This window comes from Engraulis encrasicolus, chromosome 4, assembly GCF_034702125.1.
Source record: "Engraulis encrasicolus isolate BLACKSEA-1 chromosome 4, IST_EnEncr_1.0, whole genome shotgun sequence".
NCBI lineage: Eukaryota > Metazoa > Chordata > Actinopteri > Clupeiformes > Engraulidae > Engraulis > Engraulis encrasicolus.
Genome location: NC_085860.1, coordinates 29,927,146 through 29,945,175, shown reverse-complemented (window position 1 = coordinate 29,945,175; position 18,030 = coordinate 29,927,146). Strand labels below are relative to the sequence as shown.

Sequence of the window (18,030 nt, the reverse complement as noted above, 5' to 3'; positions counted from 1 at the left end):
ACTTTCTCAGATACAGTATTTCTGACGGATTTGGGGGCTATACCCTACTTGTGTCATGTCTTCTGCTCAACAAATGTTTACTCTATAGACCTACTCACTGCTTGGGTCAAGTGCAAAATAGCCTAGGCCTACGCTATAAAATAGGGATGTTTTAAACGGGTTATGAGAATAGACCTATCTCTGACACAACAACGTTTCTTTTTTTAACTGTCCACGTTATCATTTGAAGTGGTGTCTCCAGCTATTTGTGACCTCTGCCGTAGGCCTACTGCATCCTACTACAACTGGACACACACGAGGGGTTTGAGGCAACTGACAGAACGCACCACAACATTTGTAAATTTCAGTCATTTCTAGGCCTACTTCAAACAACTTTTCTGTAGCAAGATTAGTCTGTGTCGGTGGACGACACACATTTGCGATTGGTCGAGCGGCTGAGGGGCGTACCCTCCGTCTGATGTTGGCGAGGCTTTGCAGTGCAGCGGAGGTGGGGGTAAGGGGTGTCCTATAGATGGCCAAAGAAAAGTTTACTTGGCACCGATCCCTCTCTTGCGTAGACGCAGCGCGCATAGGCAACATTTCTTTGGAATGTATTGTAAATAGTAGGCCTACGCGTTCACAGGGGACAGTTTCATGCACGCGTAGCAATGCGATGAGGCCAGTGCACTTTGCAAGAGTAGTGGTGCAGAGTGCCTTCGCAGATCTTACGACCTGCTGCTGCTGACAAGCCGGGGAAAGGAGGAGGAGAACCGCTTCAGAAGGTACTTCTGCGGAGCGAGAGCCGGGGCTTTCTTCGCTTAGGAAATCATGCAGTTTGCAATCTGGCTGGTTGGACTAATGTGTCAACTATCAGCACTCGTCCGGAATTCTCGAACGTACCAGTTGCATCCTAAGCAAGGTAAGTTTGCTAAACGTTTGTGAGAATCTCGCCGAAAATAGGCCATTCAGTGAAAATGTTCAGATGGTGTAGCGGTGGCGCTATCGAAAGATGTCAGTAAAGATATTGGAGTATGTTAGATTATTTATTTATTTGCGACAATAAAAAATACACTTGAATATGGACATTTACGGGTGCACCAACTCTCTTTATCTGACATGTTATTATTTTTTCACTTACAGAAAGTTTCATCAAACAGCTGTCATCTTATGAAATAGTCACCCCACTCCGCGTGAACGATTTTGGAGAGTCTTTCCCTCACAAACTGCACTACAAACGGAAGCGCAGAAGTGCCGACGAGGACTTGAGTTTGAGGGCTCATTATAGAATAGACGCCTTTGGACAGCAGTTCCATCTCAACCTATCGGCCGATTCGGGATTTATTGCTCCCTCGTACACAGTGACACATTTGGGATTGGAGCACAGCAATGACACCAGCGCGGATCTCAGTGACGATATGCGCCACTGCTTCTTCAAAGGACATGTCAACTCCAAAACGGAATTCCAAGCAGTCTTCAGTCTATGCACTGGCCTTGTAAGTAGCAAACATATGGAAGCACCCAGTCCATTCAAAGCTAATGACGTTACATGCAGGTTTAGAGAATTACCCATGTGCAGAATGATTTAATCCACCCACACTTTGGCTATAATCACCACACTGAAACAGCTGAGATGGAAAATAAGGAGATGACTTCATCTCCCACCGTTGTCAGACACCAAAGACTCGAAATATACTCTTCGGTATTTATCCCTGTGTCATCAAACAGTTACGGACGTTACAGTGTCCGCACAGCCTGCTGCACGCAGTAGTAACATGCCATCTGAGCCCAGTTCGCGCCCTGGGTCTAATGTTACAAGTCTCAAATAACTCGCTTGTTGACCAAGTTGGCACAAACCCTATTGACACAAGTTAACGGTAATTGCCACTGCTGTGAGTGAGCAACATCTAATGAAACATTCACCTAGAAACACATTTAGCTCCTCTGACTCATGGCATTTCAATGAATCTGACCACAAAGTCATATTTCAAAATCCATGTAAACTTGTCAGACCTGTTGTGTAGCAGTGACAACTTGGGTCACACACAGTTGACCAGTCAAGGGCCAGTCATGTTGTTGTTGTGCTTCCTGCATGTTGCTGAAGAAGGACATTGGAGAGCTGGACACATATGATGTGTCTGAGTGATGATGTCATAGGTAAGATAAGGCCAAGGGCTCAGACCTGGGACAAAATCTCAGTGGCTGGCAACAGACCAGTGGGGCTGCAGTGTGACTGCCCGTTGGTAACGCGATGTGAGTACAGGCCTTGACACTGTATTTTCTCACTGCCTGATACACATCTAAGATTTGTCTAATTTAGAGACAGTGACTCTATAGCCTCGCGCACCATCCTACGTACTTCTGCCAAGAGACTTGGCACCGCACTACGAACTGAAATGGTAGTATTATGGGAATGGTCAGGACCAGGCTAGTGACTCTAGGGAGCAGATGTATTATGAGACAGATTTCTTTGCAGACTTCTCACATGCCCCTTGACTACTCATGCCATGCTCATTGCATCCTAATCTATCTATTACAGACATGTTGCATATATACATCTTGCACTAGAACCTTGATACGTAGCAGCATTGGATCCGCGTCGTCTTTTACACTGATATAAGAATGGCAATTGAAGCTTACCAAACCAATACTGTGTGTTGGCAATGGCCATGCTTACTTTTGGATGCTTCTATAATCAGCATGTTGTGACATGTCCGTCTACTCTATGTTTTTGTTCCACATGAGGGGTCATGAGTTTATATTGGGCATGAGTTATATTAGTGATATTTTTAAGGCAACATGAATGTCCTGACCCATATTTCATATGTCATTGGTCTAGTTTTCATTGTCAGATGTTAATACATTAGAGAGCTAATGCTTGCATAACTATGCAATAACTCATAGGAGGAGATGGGAAAAACTTACCTCGTTGTTATATTGTAATAACTATTGATTAGGCCTACTGTACAACTGCATTTCATTTAAAAGTGATTTCATTAGATATTTATGTTGATATTGATATCTTTCAAGATAAAGAACATAGTGAGAAAAGCTATGAATTGGAAATGCCAATGCGCCCAGGATAACATCCTGTGTTGTTGTTGTTTTAAAAATCATCACAAGGACATGCATTCCGCTTAAAGAGGTGAAAGAAACAGTCTTGGGTATTAGTTGGTGGTTACATCAGTATTTGACTGATATGAATTTGATTCATTGTTTCACACTTCACTCTTATCATGCCATAGTTTTGACAGGCCGCTACTCTGTGAAGAGGTCTCACAATTGGTTTAGTAGTGAACAATGCACAGTGTTGTTATTTCCTATTGGTTGATTAAAGGGAAGGGGGCGACTGCAGAAGATGCACAACCAACACCATCCCTTCAACCTGTCAAGTGCTGTGCTTTAGTCTGTCCCAGCTGTACGATCACTCATGTACAGTACTGTAGAACTGGCAGTGGGACAATGGAAACAGTGTGTCCTTTCTTCCCTTCCTTCCCCTTCCCCTTGCCTCAGGCTGGTGGCTTGTAAACGTGCACCTCTCGCTGAAACCCTGCGCTTTAATGATCACACTCATCTCTCTCTCTCTCTCTCTCTCTCTCTCTCTCTCTCTCTCTCTCTCTCTCTCTCTCTCTCTCTCTCTCTCTCTCTCTCTCCCTTTCCGGATGAGCTCAATCCATCCGTGGACCCTCAGACGCGAAGGGTCGCACAACATCAAACCAATCAAGTAAACTCGGATCATTACAGTATTGTAGTCCGATGTGTCGGCCTACAAATCACAACTGTGTGATCTGTTGACCTGTCGCGCTCTCTCTGTCTTGTCTGCGTTGGAGGCACAGATGACCTAGCCAGGCTGTGCCCTCCTAGTGACGCAACACCTTCAGCGTTGCCTCTAGTCAGGCCAAGAGCAATACAAATATAATTTCTGAGCACCCAAAAAATCAGGAACTCCTCCCACTTTGTCGGGAAGCAAACTGCAATTAGCAAACCAAGGGAGGCGGGTTAACCACGCCGTTAGGGAACTGTTAATTGCTATGCTCTTGGTCAGACCAAGTCTCGAAGAGATTTGAAAGTCGATGATAATCAGGCAACAGATGACCAGTCACAAGGGATGCCTTTTGTGTGGCAGTTGAGGTGAAGACGCAAATGTGGAAAAGAAGTAATGTGCTATAGCGAACTCTTCGTGTAGCCCTCTTGAGAGGTTTTGAGATCGTATTGTACTGTTGTTCTTACAGTCTCAGCTCCAACACTTATGTACACACTGTTTGCTTAGGCCCCCAGACCAAATGTCAAGTGGCTGTACAGAAACTGAGAATTCGCACAAGGACTTGCGTGTGTGTCTGTGTGTGTGTCTCTGTGTGTGTGTGTGTGTGTGTGTGTGTGTGTGTGTGTGTGTGTGTGTGTGCGTGCGTGCATGTCTGTGTGTGTGTGTGTGTGTGTGTGTGTGTGTGTGTGTGTGTGTGTGTGTGTGTGTGTGTGTGTGCATGTCTGTGTGTGTGTGTGTGTGTGTGTGTGTGTGTGTGTACACATACACTCTGGACTGTGATGTATAGCTGAGTAGAGTGCAGACTCTTCAGACTACACTCCAGACACCTTTGCGCTGCAGTTGACTGGAGAGATTTACTGTTCAGTACGGCTCTCTGTGTTCACTGTGCTCAGCTTGAGCTCTGACTCGTGGCCAGAGCTGTATAAAGTAGAATAAAGTAGAAGTAAAATACAAGTAAAAACCCTCGTTAGGTACTCAGTGCAGTGGAGGCACTAATGTAGGCCTACCGACTAGGGCTGCTGACAGCTTTGGCTGGGCCCAGGACAAAATTATTTGAAAAAGGGTACCCCCCCACTCATTACGTACAATATAATCAGGACCCAATTTTTGGGCCCTCTCTCTTCCTGGGCCCTTTGACCCCTTACAGTGCCTCATAAATGTACTGCTACGTCTTTACTTTATGCACCTGTGGTCCTGACCTGGACGAAAGCGTCCCTTGGAACGCCCTCACTGCTGAAACGCTGCTCATGAAAATCCAGTGAGTTACTTTCAGCACTTACATGATGAACAGCAGCCCATCGGAAACATCTGAGTCATCGGCTGATATCACCTCATAATACAAGAATGCACTGCGCAGCGCACACTTACGAGTCCTCTAGCAGAGCATTGTGCATAGGCGGTCCGCATATATGAGCACTGACAGTGAAAATGAATTATGTGCTGACAGCTGTAGTGGTAAAATACAGTAATTCGCAGACACGTTAATGACAGATTGTTCAGCCATTACATATAGTACTTGACATCTTCACACACTTCAATAAATGTTTGGCGCCTAAATCCAATGGTTGATGGTTCATCGTCCGTCTTTGTCACGGACTAAAAGTGGAAAGATACTTTCAATGTCCAGGCAGTTGACAGACTCTCTCTGCACCTTGGCATACATACCCCCCCTCCACCACACACACACACACACACACACACACACACACACACACACACACACACACACACACACACACACACACACACACACACACACACACACACACACACACACACACACTCCAGACGTGCTATTTCCACCGATGGCCTTGTATGCAGATGCTCAGTGCAGTGGCAATGACTTGTGATATACTGTAGCAGAAGCGTTCTGATGGCGTGCCAAAAGTGCCATGTCCCACATTCAATACCCGGCTAAGTTACCGACCTCTGCTTGTGTTTGTGGAGCCCACTCAAGGGTTTACTTTTTCCATGCGCGAGCACAAAGAAAACTGAGTTATTGACATTGCTTGTTTTGTGAGCACTTTGAAACACGCAAGACATACACACCCTTAAAGAACCAGCACGGTCTCCAGAACTGTATGTTTTCTTCCATTGGAAGAGGGACCCCCATAGTTTTGGGTTGGTTGGAAAAAAATATCCCAAAAGGAGTTTGTACTGTACATACAGAATTATGTCATCTTTCCCACCCTCCAGGGGTCCTTCCGGATTTACATTACTGACAATCCCCTGTCAGGTTCTCAAAGCGGCCATGGAAAGAAAAGCCTCAAACAGATAACATTCCAGGCAACTGCAATATCCTGTTCAAGTGTGCGTATGAAATTACAGCATAAACACCATTGTGTGGCACGCGGAGTGAGCTCATGTCGAACTAAAGCGAGCTTTCGGGACTGTCAGGCAGCTCCGCAATATTTGCATTCCTCCGCTGACCATCCCCTCCTCCTCCTCCTCCTCCTCCTCCTCCTCCTTCCTCCTCTAACTGTCCTTTCCATTCGGATGTCAGGCCTGAATGACAGCTCATAGTCAACCAGGATGCTATTAGACACCTGGAGAGTAAAACAAAGCCTGTAGTCGATATATGTTACATTGCGGTGCAGCGCAACAGCGGCCGTATAATTCCTGAAATGGGGTGAAGGAAAATTAAGTTTCACATATAGTTTTGACATTGTGAAAAGGGATATGATGAGATTTACGTTTTCCATGGCAAACAGAATGGATAGGATGGAATTGACATGCATGCTGTCAATCTTAGCACAATGAGATTGAGATCCTCTGGGTTTTGATACAGTGCCATTACTTTTTATGGCCATGGAAAGTCATTGTGGAAAGATATAGAAGTGGGACACTTAAAATCTGAATATAAGTGGCCAGAGTTTACAATATCACTGGCAGGCTAGGGGCAGGTATGCACATGAACCTGATATTCAGACTGTCATCGCAATGGAAAAGGCAGGAATACAGCTTTGACGTACTGCTATGCTTCCACACGCACGCACGCACACAGGCACGCACCCCCCCCCCCCCCCCCCCCCACACACACACACACACAGACACACACGCAAACACCATACTTGTCTTGGTTCCATCTGTTGTGCAAGTACCTGTCTGCAAATCTGTCACAGTGTTTTTATAGCATGAAATTGGTATTATTTCCATGAATCACATCGATAGGCTTTTTTCCATCATTGTTTTCCACAACATGTCCTTTTAGCCATTTGTATAATTTCGGGAATGGCTGCTTGCCATCGATTCCATTAGTAATTCCAATGCATTTTTCACTCTGTATTTTTTGCTGTCCAGATTGGAACGTTTATGACCCACCATGGGGAGTACTTCTTAGAGCCTCTGATGCAAGCAGATGGAGAGGGGCACGAGGAGGAGCACAATAAGCCCCATCTAGTGTACAGGCACGACAGGACCAAGAAGAGCGCATCGTCATCGTCATCGTCATCGGGAGCCAACCCTGACCCCAAACCCTGCGCAGCCTCAGGTAAGGAGCCGGAACGGGCTCTGTAGTATTTCCCAGTGGGAACTCCCGCCGTTTTAAGTCATTGTCTCTCTGAAAGGCGGCGGGAGGCCGAGATTTCTTTCACCACCGCTTTTATAGCTTGACCCTGTTCCATTTATTGGTGTAATGGTAATGAGAAATGCATGAAACACCAAGAAAGCCCTTGCACCCCCCCCCCTCCCCAGCTCTTGGCAGGCAGACTAGCAAGACAATTTCAGACCCTATTATGAAATGTTATTGTAACTCTTTAGGCGAGCGAAAGCAAATCAGTTCCAGAATGTGTGGCATTTTACAGCTGTGTGTTCCAAACCGCCAAGTCTGCCTGGGGAAGAAAAGTTAATAATGACTCTTTAAGATAGGCCCGGCATTAACTCTGGTATTCGAACACCACCCATTTCATTTGAATTTTTATGACTTGGGCCTTTTGGGATACAAGAAGGACGCCTACAAAAAAAGGAGAAGTGACCCAGCAAAGTTCACTGTGCCCTCAAGTGTGAAGAATCACTCGCTGCGATCTTTGTGGGCAGCCTTTGTTGAAGATGCTATAAATCTTGTATGTGCAAGGCGCCCGATTTGCTTGTAGTTTGAACTCCCCTATTGTGGCCCAGTAGTGGCCATTGTCTGGCCCTGGCGTTTCGAGTGGTTTACGTGACCTACACTGCTGGAATGATACCTCTTTAATATGCTCCCCATTCAGCCGCAAGAGTCTGTGTGTGGCACAAACCATCTTGATTGTCTTGGCCAGGCTTTTGAAATATGCTGCCGCTGTGCTATGCTGTGCTGTGCAGTGGGCCGGGATGGGGGTGGGTGGAGCTGATTAGAATGCATGGACTTCTTGGCTGCCAACTCTGATGGCCTCATCCACTCAAACTCCAGAATTCTTTGTCAACACAGCAATGTTCTGGCCAAATATTTCACAGCTCACACATGCGCCGACTGTTAGAAAACACAAACAAATCAATGGCACTTCCTTAATAAGAGGCAAATAAATGAAGAAAAACTGCCATTTTCAAGTGCGGCACTTGAAGTAAAATGGTGGCCTTCTCGGGTTAAAGGACTATGACTGGGATGACACCTGCATCCATCATCAAAGGCACCCCACAAGCACACAATGGCGCAGGATTAAAAGAGACTAGTCTGGCTTTGGCAGTAGGTGTTTTAGACCTGACTCTCGCACTCTATCTGATAAACCCCTCTGGCAGATGAAGCGATAAACATTTACTTTGATGGGCACAGGGACCAGAGCGACTGCAGTGGGAGTGCACTGACTAGCAGCCTAGAGCATCGGTGCTCTTGGCCAAAAAACACTGTCACTGGCTGGCTCTTGCCTGCTGCTTTTACCACAGCATGCTTCAGCATTATAACATTTCATTTGCACACCGTTATACACACAGTAGTGGTAATAGTACTGACTTTTACTATGATACAAGCCTCAAGTGATTGCTACCACCACATCTGCTTCCTGTCTTTTTGTTGTTTTTGGACCACGATAAATGCTCAGTTTCCTATCAGATTTTCTAGTGTTTTGCAAAGTACAAGATCTGATGTATGGTATCTATGAGATTTTTTCTTCTTTGCAAAGCCCTTTGGTGCAGGTTGGATTTATAGTGATCGCTGAAAAGCAGTTAACTACATCATAACAACATTGCTTCGATATTACTTGAAATTTGCTGGGCTACGTCCTAATACATTGGTCATGACAGTAGAAACCTTATGTTTCGTATTGGGCCTCCTGTGTGTCTACACATCTTTATTTCTCTTTCTTTCTGTCCCTGGCCCTCTGCCTGCCTGCCTGTCTGCCTACCAGCGTGCCTGCCTGCCTGCCTGCCTTCCTGTCTGTCTGCCTGCCTGCCTGTCTGTCTGTCTATCTGTTTCTCTCTCTCTGTCTCTCTCTCTCTCTCTGTGTTTCTCATTCACTCTTTGTTTGTCTGTGTGTCTCTGTCTCTCTTCCATTCTCCCCATCTAGTTTCCACTCAGCTAATTCCCTCAGGCCGGTGTGGCCGAGAGAGAGCGAGGACATTCCCCTGTTCCTCCGTGCAGCACAGCCAGCCTGCCATGCCATGCCACCCAGGCACTCACTTGTTGCTCCCACTGCCAGCCAGAGTTGAGCCGAGTCCTGTCCAGTCGGCAGTGGCAGTAGGCTTTGAGCCGGGCGCTGTGGCTTGCTCCGGGCTGCGCCGGCCGGGGCACGGGCACAAGGCGGCACGCTCTCCACGTGTGGCTGCTGGGGCCTGAGCTGACTAGGTCAGATCCAGCCTGTCTGCCCGGAGTATGGAACTGCTTAACTCGTAATTGCAGTGGGGTAAATGCTTTGTGCACTATTGGGCGGCCGAGGAGGAGAGAGCAAGCGAATGAGAGAGAGAGAGAGAGAGAGAGAGAGAGAAGCAGGGATAGAGAGGGAAAAGAGGGGGAGAAACACAAACAAAAAAGACACAAAGCTTTTTTTTGTTAAGACAACTCCAAATGATTTAGATGTAGTTCCCCCACAGTGGCGAATATCGACTGCTTAGATGATATGCTAGCATCGTAATAGCTTGTAATTATTCCAGTTGCTTGTTTTGGAGAGGAGAGGAGAGGAGAGGAGAGGAGAGGAGAGGAGAGGAGAGGAGAGCGTTGTGGTTGGTTCCATTCTCTGTGGTGAACGGAGGACAGGCAATGGGGAATGGGCTCTTGTGTGCGGTGCAGCCCAGCGCTTGCTCCTAGCAAGGACATTTGCCACTGTGCATTGCGTGCCTTTGTGTGTTAGTCGCCGGACTCGGGACCACCCGAGGAGATGAGAGGAGCTGATTTACATGCTGCTGTCCCCTCTTCTGGGAGAGCCGCGCCGGTCCCCGCCAGGGAATTCCTCTCCAGGCGGGAGGGGATACTCTGTGTAGTGTGTGCATTGCAATGCTTTAGCCTCCGCCTCACTTCATTCAGAAGGGCCCTTTCACCCACAGCTTCCACACAGCGACAGCAGCTCTTTAAGCTTGGCGCTTGGTGCTTGGAGGGGCTTGGAGGGGCTTGGAGGAGCTCTAAGCCGCCTGCCCCTCTCCCAACTCCGCTCCTCACCACACCACATTCTCCTGAGGTCACTGGACGCTGGAGAGGCCTCAAGAGTTCAAGGAGAATGACTCGGCTCACCTCTGGCCAGTCCCCAGGTACTGATCAGTGGGAACATGGCGAGCATAAAAGCCTCCTTTGTCAAGGATCGCGATCTCAGGGTCTCTGCTGTGCTATCCACCCTTTATGTGGCCCCCGCCCAAACACCACCATCCCCTTTGCTGCTGAAAGAGGAGGCTTGTCTTAAATCAAAGTTGCCCCGCTGGAGTTTGATTGCAGAGACAGAGAGAGAGAGAGCTAGAGAGAGAGAGATAGAGAGAGAGAAAGAAAGAGATTGAGAGAGAGAGAGAGTGTGAGAGAGAGAGAGAGAGAGAGAGAGAGAGAGAGAGAGAGAGAGAGAGAGAGAGAGACAGAGAGAAAGAGAGACAGAGAGAGAGAGAGGCGAAAGGGAAGACCGTGGAGGTGTTGGGATGGGAGCTTCTCAGTTTTTTGGAGACGAAGGGAAAGGCTGAGAAGGTGGGGAGGTGGGTGTTGGGCGTTTGGTCACTGGAGGGGAGGTGCCAGCTCAATCTGCCAAATGTCCCAGTTCATCGGAACAGCACAGAAGTGCCCTCAATGGCCCAGTCAGGAGCTTGCCACTGTGTGCCACTGAAAGATATTTGTGTTACTACTCCATTCGAAAAGGAAGAAGGGGGTGGATGGTGGTGGAAGAAGTCTTCCCCTCTTTTTTTCTTCTTTCTCCAACCCTTCTCTTCAGAGAGAGCCCCTTTTAAACAAGGCAAGGGATGAAAAGAGGCCTGTTTTGTCAAGGGGGGCTGCACAGCACACAAACAGAATGTGTATCTCCCTAAAAAAGATATCCGTCGGACGGAAGATAAGGCTTGTGTTTAAGTTATGCGGGCTCATATTACCCAGCCTCCCCAGCATGCCCCTCCAGCACTTGTGATGTCTTGACGCAGGAGAGAAGATGACATTTAACAGAGTGTGGCCATACAAGGTTTTTACCGTATTATATTTAGTTATTTAGAGAGGGAGAACCTGAATATGTCTTAAAAATGCTCAGTGTCTCTCTCACCATTGTATGGTAGGAAGTGATTTTATAAAGGGCACTGTTCTGAAACAGATGTGTTACTCAATATCCACGTTAAAAACCTACAAACGGCATAGCAACCTACAAAAGGAATAGCACTTCAAAGTGCTAGTTTCAGGATTTGGACATAAACAGTGTTTCTGTGTCTCTTAACTCCTGTGTTTGTCCATGTTGACTAATGCTCATTTTGATGCCCCAAACGTTAGTATGGTTTGTGATGTATGTAGTGTGCATGCATAGTCACATTACAATGTATCAAACAGCATTTTGCATCCGGCGAAGGATTTTGAATCCTTTCGAAGGATTTTGCTGCAGACTTGCCCTTAGCTATGTGAGAGGAATCTGATGAGCCTAGTGTGAGCTTCACTTCACGTCACAGACAGGAAGGTTGGGGGGCCAAGTGTGAGGTATGGGCCGTCCTTCTTGTCTCTCTGTGTGTTCTTCTTGACACGGCTAGTCTTTTAGCAGAGGAGTTAGCCCGTTTACCTCGGAGCGCTGTCATCTGCGGTGCGTTGCTGAAAGACGTTGAACCGTGAAAAATTGTTTTGTAACTGTGCATTGCTCATCTCTTCCTGAACGCTCTTAAGGAGACCGGAGCTTAAGTTGCTTATCTGTCATGACGGGATAATAAGACTGAGATGTAACTATTGTTGTGTTTAGTGGACTAGACATCTTGTAGGCACTAAAGCTTGTGATAGATGACATCCTTCAAAAGGAGAAATGTGCTAATAGAGATAGCCTTCATGCTGAGGTCATTGGTACATGCTATGGTACATACTATGCTAACATCAAGTAGCTTACATAAATGCACATAATGCCCACATGGACATTTAAAGACACATACAACACAGGTAATAGTCAGGGAGGGGAAAATAAAAAAAATAAACTAAAGGAAAATAAAAAGGCAAACATTGCCTTTTTATTTTTTCTTTATTTTTTATTTTTCCTCTCCCTGACTATTACCTGTGTTATATGTGTCTTTAAATGTCCATATGGGCATTATGTGTATTTATGAAAGCTACTTGACTCCTGAATTTCCCCTCGGGGATCAATAAAGTTACTCTACTACGTACTCTACGATGACCATGATGGCACACACATAATACATACAAATCACATGAAAACAGGTCCACTTGTATCCAAAATTGCGGGAAGATTATTATAGAAAAGACACCGAAAGTATGAATTGGATTAAGATGTCGAAAATGGACATGGAGCTACTACATAGTGCAGAATGATTCTCCGTTAGAGACCCCAAAAACATCCAGTGAATAACAACGTTTAAAAGCAAAAGTTATTCATGCCCCTGTGATCAGAGGCTTGGCGGAGTGGTACTATGGGGACTCGTGCCAACTTCATGCTGCTTGGCTCCTCCATGTCAACACTCCATGCCCCCTCCCCAACACAATCCCAACAACAACCAACTCCAACCCAGTGAGCACTGAAGCAAAACCTCCCAGTGCCCGCCAGAAGTAATTCCCTTTTTTCTTTTAGTAAAAACTCACCGAAGTGGTGCAAAGGGGGGCATTTCTAGGCCAAAATTCAAATGATTAAGAAATGGATCATCTCACACCTATTGGGTTTGCCTCCGTGGTTTTTTGTTTTAATTTTCGCTCCGTGTGACAACAAGGAGCCTTTAATATGTAAATCAAGGCCGTGGGAATGGGAGTCCCAGGAAGATGGTGGGAAAACGCTTTTCTCTTGTGTGTGCTGTTGGATGGGGTCGACGTCAATAATATCTGTGGAAATATTCCTTCCTGCGAGACAATGTCCATGCAAATTACAACAGTGGGTGGAGGCCAGCTCTTGACTCTGAGCCAGGTCTGCTTCTTCTTCTTTTTTTTTTTTTTGGTTTTGGGTAGACATGAAAATGTTGGATCAGGTCTCTCTCTCTCTCTCTCTCTCTCTCTCTCTCTCTCTCTCTCTCTCTCTCTCTCTCTCTCTCTCGCTTCAGGGTCATTTACCATGGTTCGGCAGCTACCCCGACGGCAGGCATGCACCTCTAGACGACGTCTTGGGTGGTTGTTTTTTCTCAGCACTTACCGCTTTTGATAAGTGTTTGCTCACGACGTGTTGAGAGGGCGATTAAGGTTTTTTAAGAGCAGGAGCAGCAGCACACACACATTGTGCCAGCATGGGTCTTTTTATGAAGAAAAAAAAAGAAAAAAGAAAAAAAAAAGCTGTCTGCTGTAGAGAGACGACGGGCCGTCAGGTTGAAAGCCCTGATCCACGGGCCTTAATGTAGCTGGCTTGTTGGGGGTTATTTATCCTCTGACTGGCTGGCTGGCACGCGGATCATCATGTCATTCTGAAACGCAGATAATCAAATGGGGGTAGCTGAGCATAGGGGTGAATTCTTTCCTCTGTTCAATCCCGATTTTTTTTTGCTCTCCTTTTCTTGCTTTTGCTTTGCTTGCACACGCATAGAGTGTGTGCTGTGCGTGCGTGCAAACGGTAATGAGATGTTCCGAAAGCTGCTGAACATGGAGACGGGAGGTGGGCTGGCACTGGGAGGCCACAGTAGCGGCTGCTTTAGCATGGCCTCTTGTGTCAGTTGTTGGCTCTCTCCAAGTCCAAGTTCTCTCAGCTCAGCAGCTCCAGAACCAGCACACCCAGTGTTTGTGAGGGAGAGGTGGGTGGGTGGGTCGGTGGGGTGTTACAGTTGTCCCTCTTTTTGGCCACCGGCATCAATGGGTTCGTTTACATGGAAAAATGCCCTCTCATGTCGTCCGACCCACGACTGAGTCGGCCAATTGCCGCCCGCCAGCGAGCCCTTTCATGTGGGTGAAAAGGATGCGCCGGCCCGCTGGCGGCAACTTTGATTCTCCCGCTTTGTCTGCGATCACTCATTGGGCTGCATGATTGCATGATTGTGAGCTCAGCCCCATTCTCCCCCAGGCAGCAGCTGTGGGCAATATTGGTTTAACCCACTTTCTGTCCTTTTACTACAAATCAATGACATTTGTTTACAAAACAACCGCTAGCACGAATAGCCTACTAAATGAAATGTCTGTCTGTTTTTTACTCACATTAAAAAAAAAATCTCCAGAAACTTGTAGTCTTTCTAGAATAGCAAATGGCCCCCACATATTACCAGTCTATTTGACGTTAAACGTGACGCGCTGTAAATCGGGTGTCACATAAGCCCAAGTGTAAGTTATTTCCCCCATGCAGGTCCCACGCTAGTCCGTCCCCCTGATGTGCTAAATTGCTGTGGAGACTGGCAGGCACTGCGGACTGGAGAGTGATTGATAGTCGCTAATCGTTCAGATAAGTTTGCTGCATGTTTCTTCTCCCCGGTGCGGTGCGGTGCGCTGCAATGCTAGGCCACGTGAGGTGCAGGGCCCCATGGGTATCACTGGGCTCCATATGATGTCTCAGCACCTCATCAATTCTCTGCTCTGTTCCCCCTTTTCACAACCATATTACCGGTGTGCCATGGCCATGGTGTGTGTGTGTGTGTGTGTGTGTGTGTGTGTGTGTGTGTGTGTGTGTGTGTGTGTGTGTGTGTGTGTGTGTGTGTGTGTGTGTGTGTGTGTGTGTGTGTGTGTGTGTGTGTGTGTGTGTGTGTGTGTATGTGTGTGTGTGTGTGTGTGTGTGTGTGTGTGTGTGTGCGTGCTTGTTGGTGTGTGTTCACATGTGGGTGTGAGAGCGAGAGTCTGTGTGCATGTACAGTATGTGTGTGGGAGTGTGATTGTGTGTTCGACGGTTGGTGATTACGTGCGGGTGTTCGTGTGAGGTGCGGACACCCCTCTCTCTCAATGGTTTTTATCTGTGCCTTGAGAGAGCGAGAGAGAGAGAGACAGAGAGAGAGAGAGAGAGAGAGAGAGAGAGAGAGAGAGAGAGAGAGAGAGAGAGAGAGAGAGAGAGAGATTGGCCTCTTGGCAGAGCTGTGGTGGGTGTTTCCACTGGCCAGTGTCCACCGCCACCCTTGCCTGCTTGCCTGCTAGCCTACCCCACTACCACCACTACCACCACCACCACCACCACCACCACTGCCACCCTGGGAATCGGCCCACTCCCCTCCCCTCCCCCCCACTAGCCCACTCCCCTCAGACCCCAGCAGCCACTTTGTCCACTCAGGCCTATCTCAGCCACTCATCCAGGTATCTCACTCCAGTCTCAAGGATATTGTGCAGAGGCAGTGACATGAAACAGAAGAATCACACACTTAAAAAATGGAAATAAGGGATACATTTTATTGCATCTCAGTCTTTGTGATTTTTTATGTTTTGTGTTCATATCACTGTTTGAGAATCTTACATGAATTCCACTTTGTCCACTTGGGCCTAGCTCAACAACTCATGCAGCTATATCTCAGCCCCAGCCAAGACATATGGAACTTCACTATAAGGCTGCCTGCTCCGAATTAGTTTCTGATGGAAAAGTTTGTGTGTGTGCGTGTGTGTGTGTGTATGTGTGTGTGTGTGTGTGTGTGTGTGTGTGTGTTTGCGTGTGTGTGTATGTGTGTGTGTGTCTGTGTGCGCGCGCATATGTGCACCCTGTGTGTATGTGCCTGTGTGTGTCTATGTGTGTGTGTCTGTGTGAGCCTGAGACAATGTAAGCTATATATACTATATGAAATACAGTGTTTGACTTGGATCCAATGTAAAACAACGAGGTTATGTATAACATACAGTACATGGTGCCTGTGAACATGTGGCATGATGTGAGCATGATGGCATGGGGCAATGCATCATGGGAGTCATGACCTTTTTCCTCCTGGAGGTCTATACTGTACTCAGTACATTTTGCTGTGTTGATTCAGGACTTTGAGAGTAGATTTAACATTTTCTAGAGTGTATTTGCTCCCAGACTACTCCAAGTGGAATTACGGCTGCATTTTTTGTACTGTGTGTACCTGCTTGCTATACGTATGGTGCTTGTGAGCAAATGGCACACTGAGCTGAGCATCATGGGAATCATCATCTGGTTCCCCCTGGAGGTCTACACCTGCGTTCTATATCCTCTGACAGAGGGGTTGACAAAGGGGTTAGTTGTCCCAGGCCCAGGAGAGAGGGGACGCGAAATTGGGTAATCATTGCATTGTGTAATATTGAGTGGGGGGGCTTTCAGATGACTTTGTCCTGGGCCCAGCCAAAGCTGTCAGTAGCCCCATATATACTGCACACGGCAGCACGATAGCAACAAAGTCAAGTGACTGCAAGAATGCAATTACGCCATGTGCTTATTACGCAGCCAGTAACCCATGCTCCCCATACATAAACCCCAACCCCTAAAACATGACTGGATGGATGGCTCACTTTGAACCACGCAGTGGTCGTCCCATTTCTTCTACATGAGCACATCAGGAAAATAAAGTTTAAGTCCATTACAGCATGTGTGTTCAATGCAGCATCAGTGTCTCAACCCCCCTCCTCTCCTCCCCCGCCACCCTTGTATATAAATACAAAAATCATCTGATGGTCCATTTTGAACGACATACACAATATGTAACATTATCCATACGCACGCACGCACGCACGTACGCACGCACACACACACACACACACACACACACACACACACACACACACACACACACACACACACACACACACACACACACACACACACACACACACACACACACAAACACACACACACTCACAACCATTATCCAAGGGGGCTGCCACATGCTCCGCCAGTGTTGCTGGACAGAGCCGTGTGCCGTGTGTGCATGTCCTGGGATATTGTGGTGGTGGGGATTCCAGTGACACATTCCATTCCATCCAGCGTCTATTTTCTGCCGCTTTCTGCTTGTGGAGTGAGGGAGCGTAGGCAAGTGGCTGTGTCCACTGTCTGGCTATGTTGACCAGGCAGTCAGGCAGGCAGGCAGGCAGGCAGGCAGGGGTGCGTTTCTCGAAACAACATCGTTGCCTACTAAGTTATCCACTTATTTGTTTGCAATACAATTCCCCATTGGAAACTTAGATAGGCCCATTGATGGCTCGGCACATTGTCTATATTGAAAATGGATCAATGGGGCTGCCCTGTCCAAATGGTGGGCCAGTCTTTAAGGGGGAAGAAAAACCCCCAAAACAAAACAAGAAAATAAAAGACAACAGCATTGGCCCCTAAGGACTGTTGGCCCACCGGGGAAATTCCCTGTATGCCAGATATACCAGTCCAGCCAGGCAGTGAGACAGCCAGACAGCCAGGCAGGCAGGCAAGCAGGCGGACACATATACAGTAGTGACTCCATCCCCCACTGCTGGGGGGTCACGGGGGCAGAAACTTGGGGAGCTGACAGGACAGGTGCTGACAGGTGAGGGGGGTACCTGCCACTCACAAAAGGGGGCCTGACGCCAGCCAACTCGCCAGGCCACCTCAATCGCCTGACCTTGTTTTCATGGTGGTGTTGGTGGCATGTTTATTTATGTGTGTGTGTGTATGTGTGTGTGTGTGTGTGTGTGTGTGTGTGTGTGTGTGTGTGTGTGTGTGTGTGTGTGTGTGTGTGTGTGTGCGTGCGTGCGTGCGTGCGTGCGTGTGTGCGTGCGCATGCGTGCCTGCGTGTGTGTGTGTGCTTCTCACCTTGTGTGCTTGTTTATGTGTCTGCATTTGTGTGCATACACAGACAGTGTTTGTCATAAGCGGTGAGCCAAAAGGCTTAGTGAGAAAGCTCTCCAAAGGTTTATGGTTTCATACCCA

The 18,030-nt window shown here is 47.3% G+C and overlaps 1 protein-coding gene across 1 annotated transcript in view; it reads left to right on the top strand.

The window, feature by feature from the left end:
* Window positions 1–482: 482 nt before the first annotated feature.
* LOC134447591 (A disintegrin and metalloproteinase with thrombospondin motifs 20) overlaps window positions 483–18,030 on the top strand; it is a 158,820-nt gene continuing 141,272 nt past the window's right edge. Inside the window, exons 1-3 of the mRNA XM_063197114.1 lie at window positions 483–898; window positions 1,120–1,472; window positions 7,040–7,229. Of these exons, the coding sequence (XP_063053184.1) occupies window positions 808–898; window positions 1,120–1,472; window positions 7,040–7,229 (634 nt within the window). The 5' untranslated portion in view covers window positions 483–807. The remainder of the gene's footprint in view (window positions 899–1,119; window positions 1,473–7,039; window positions 7,230–18,030) is intronic.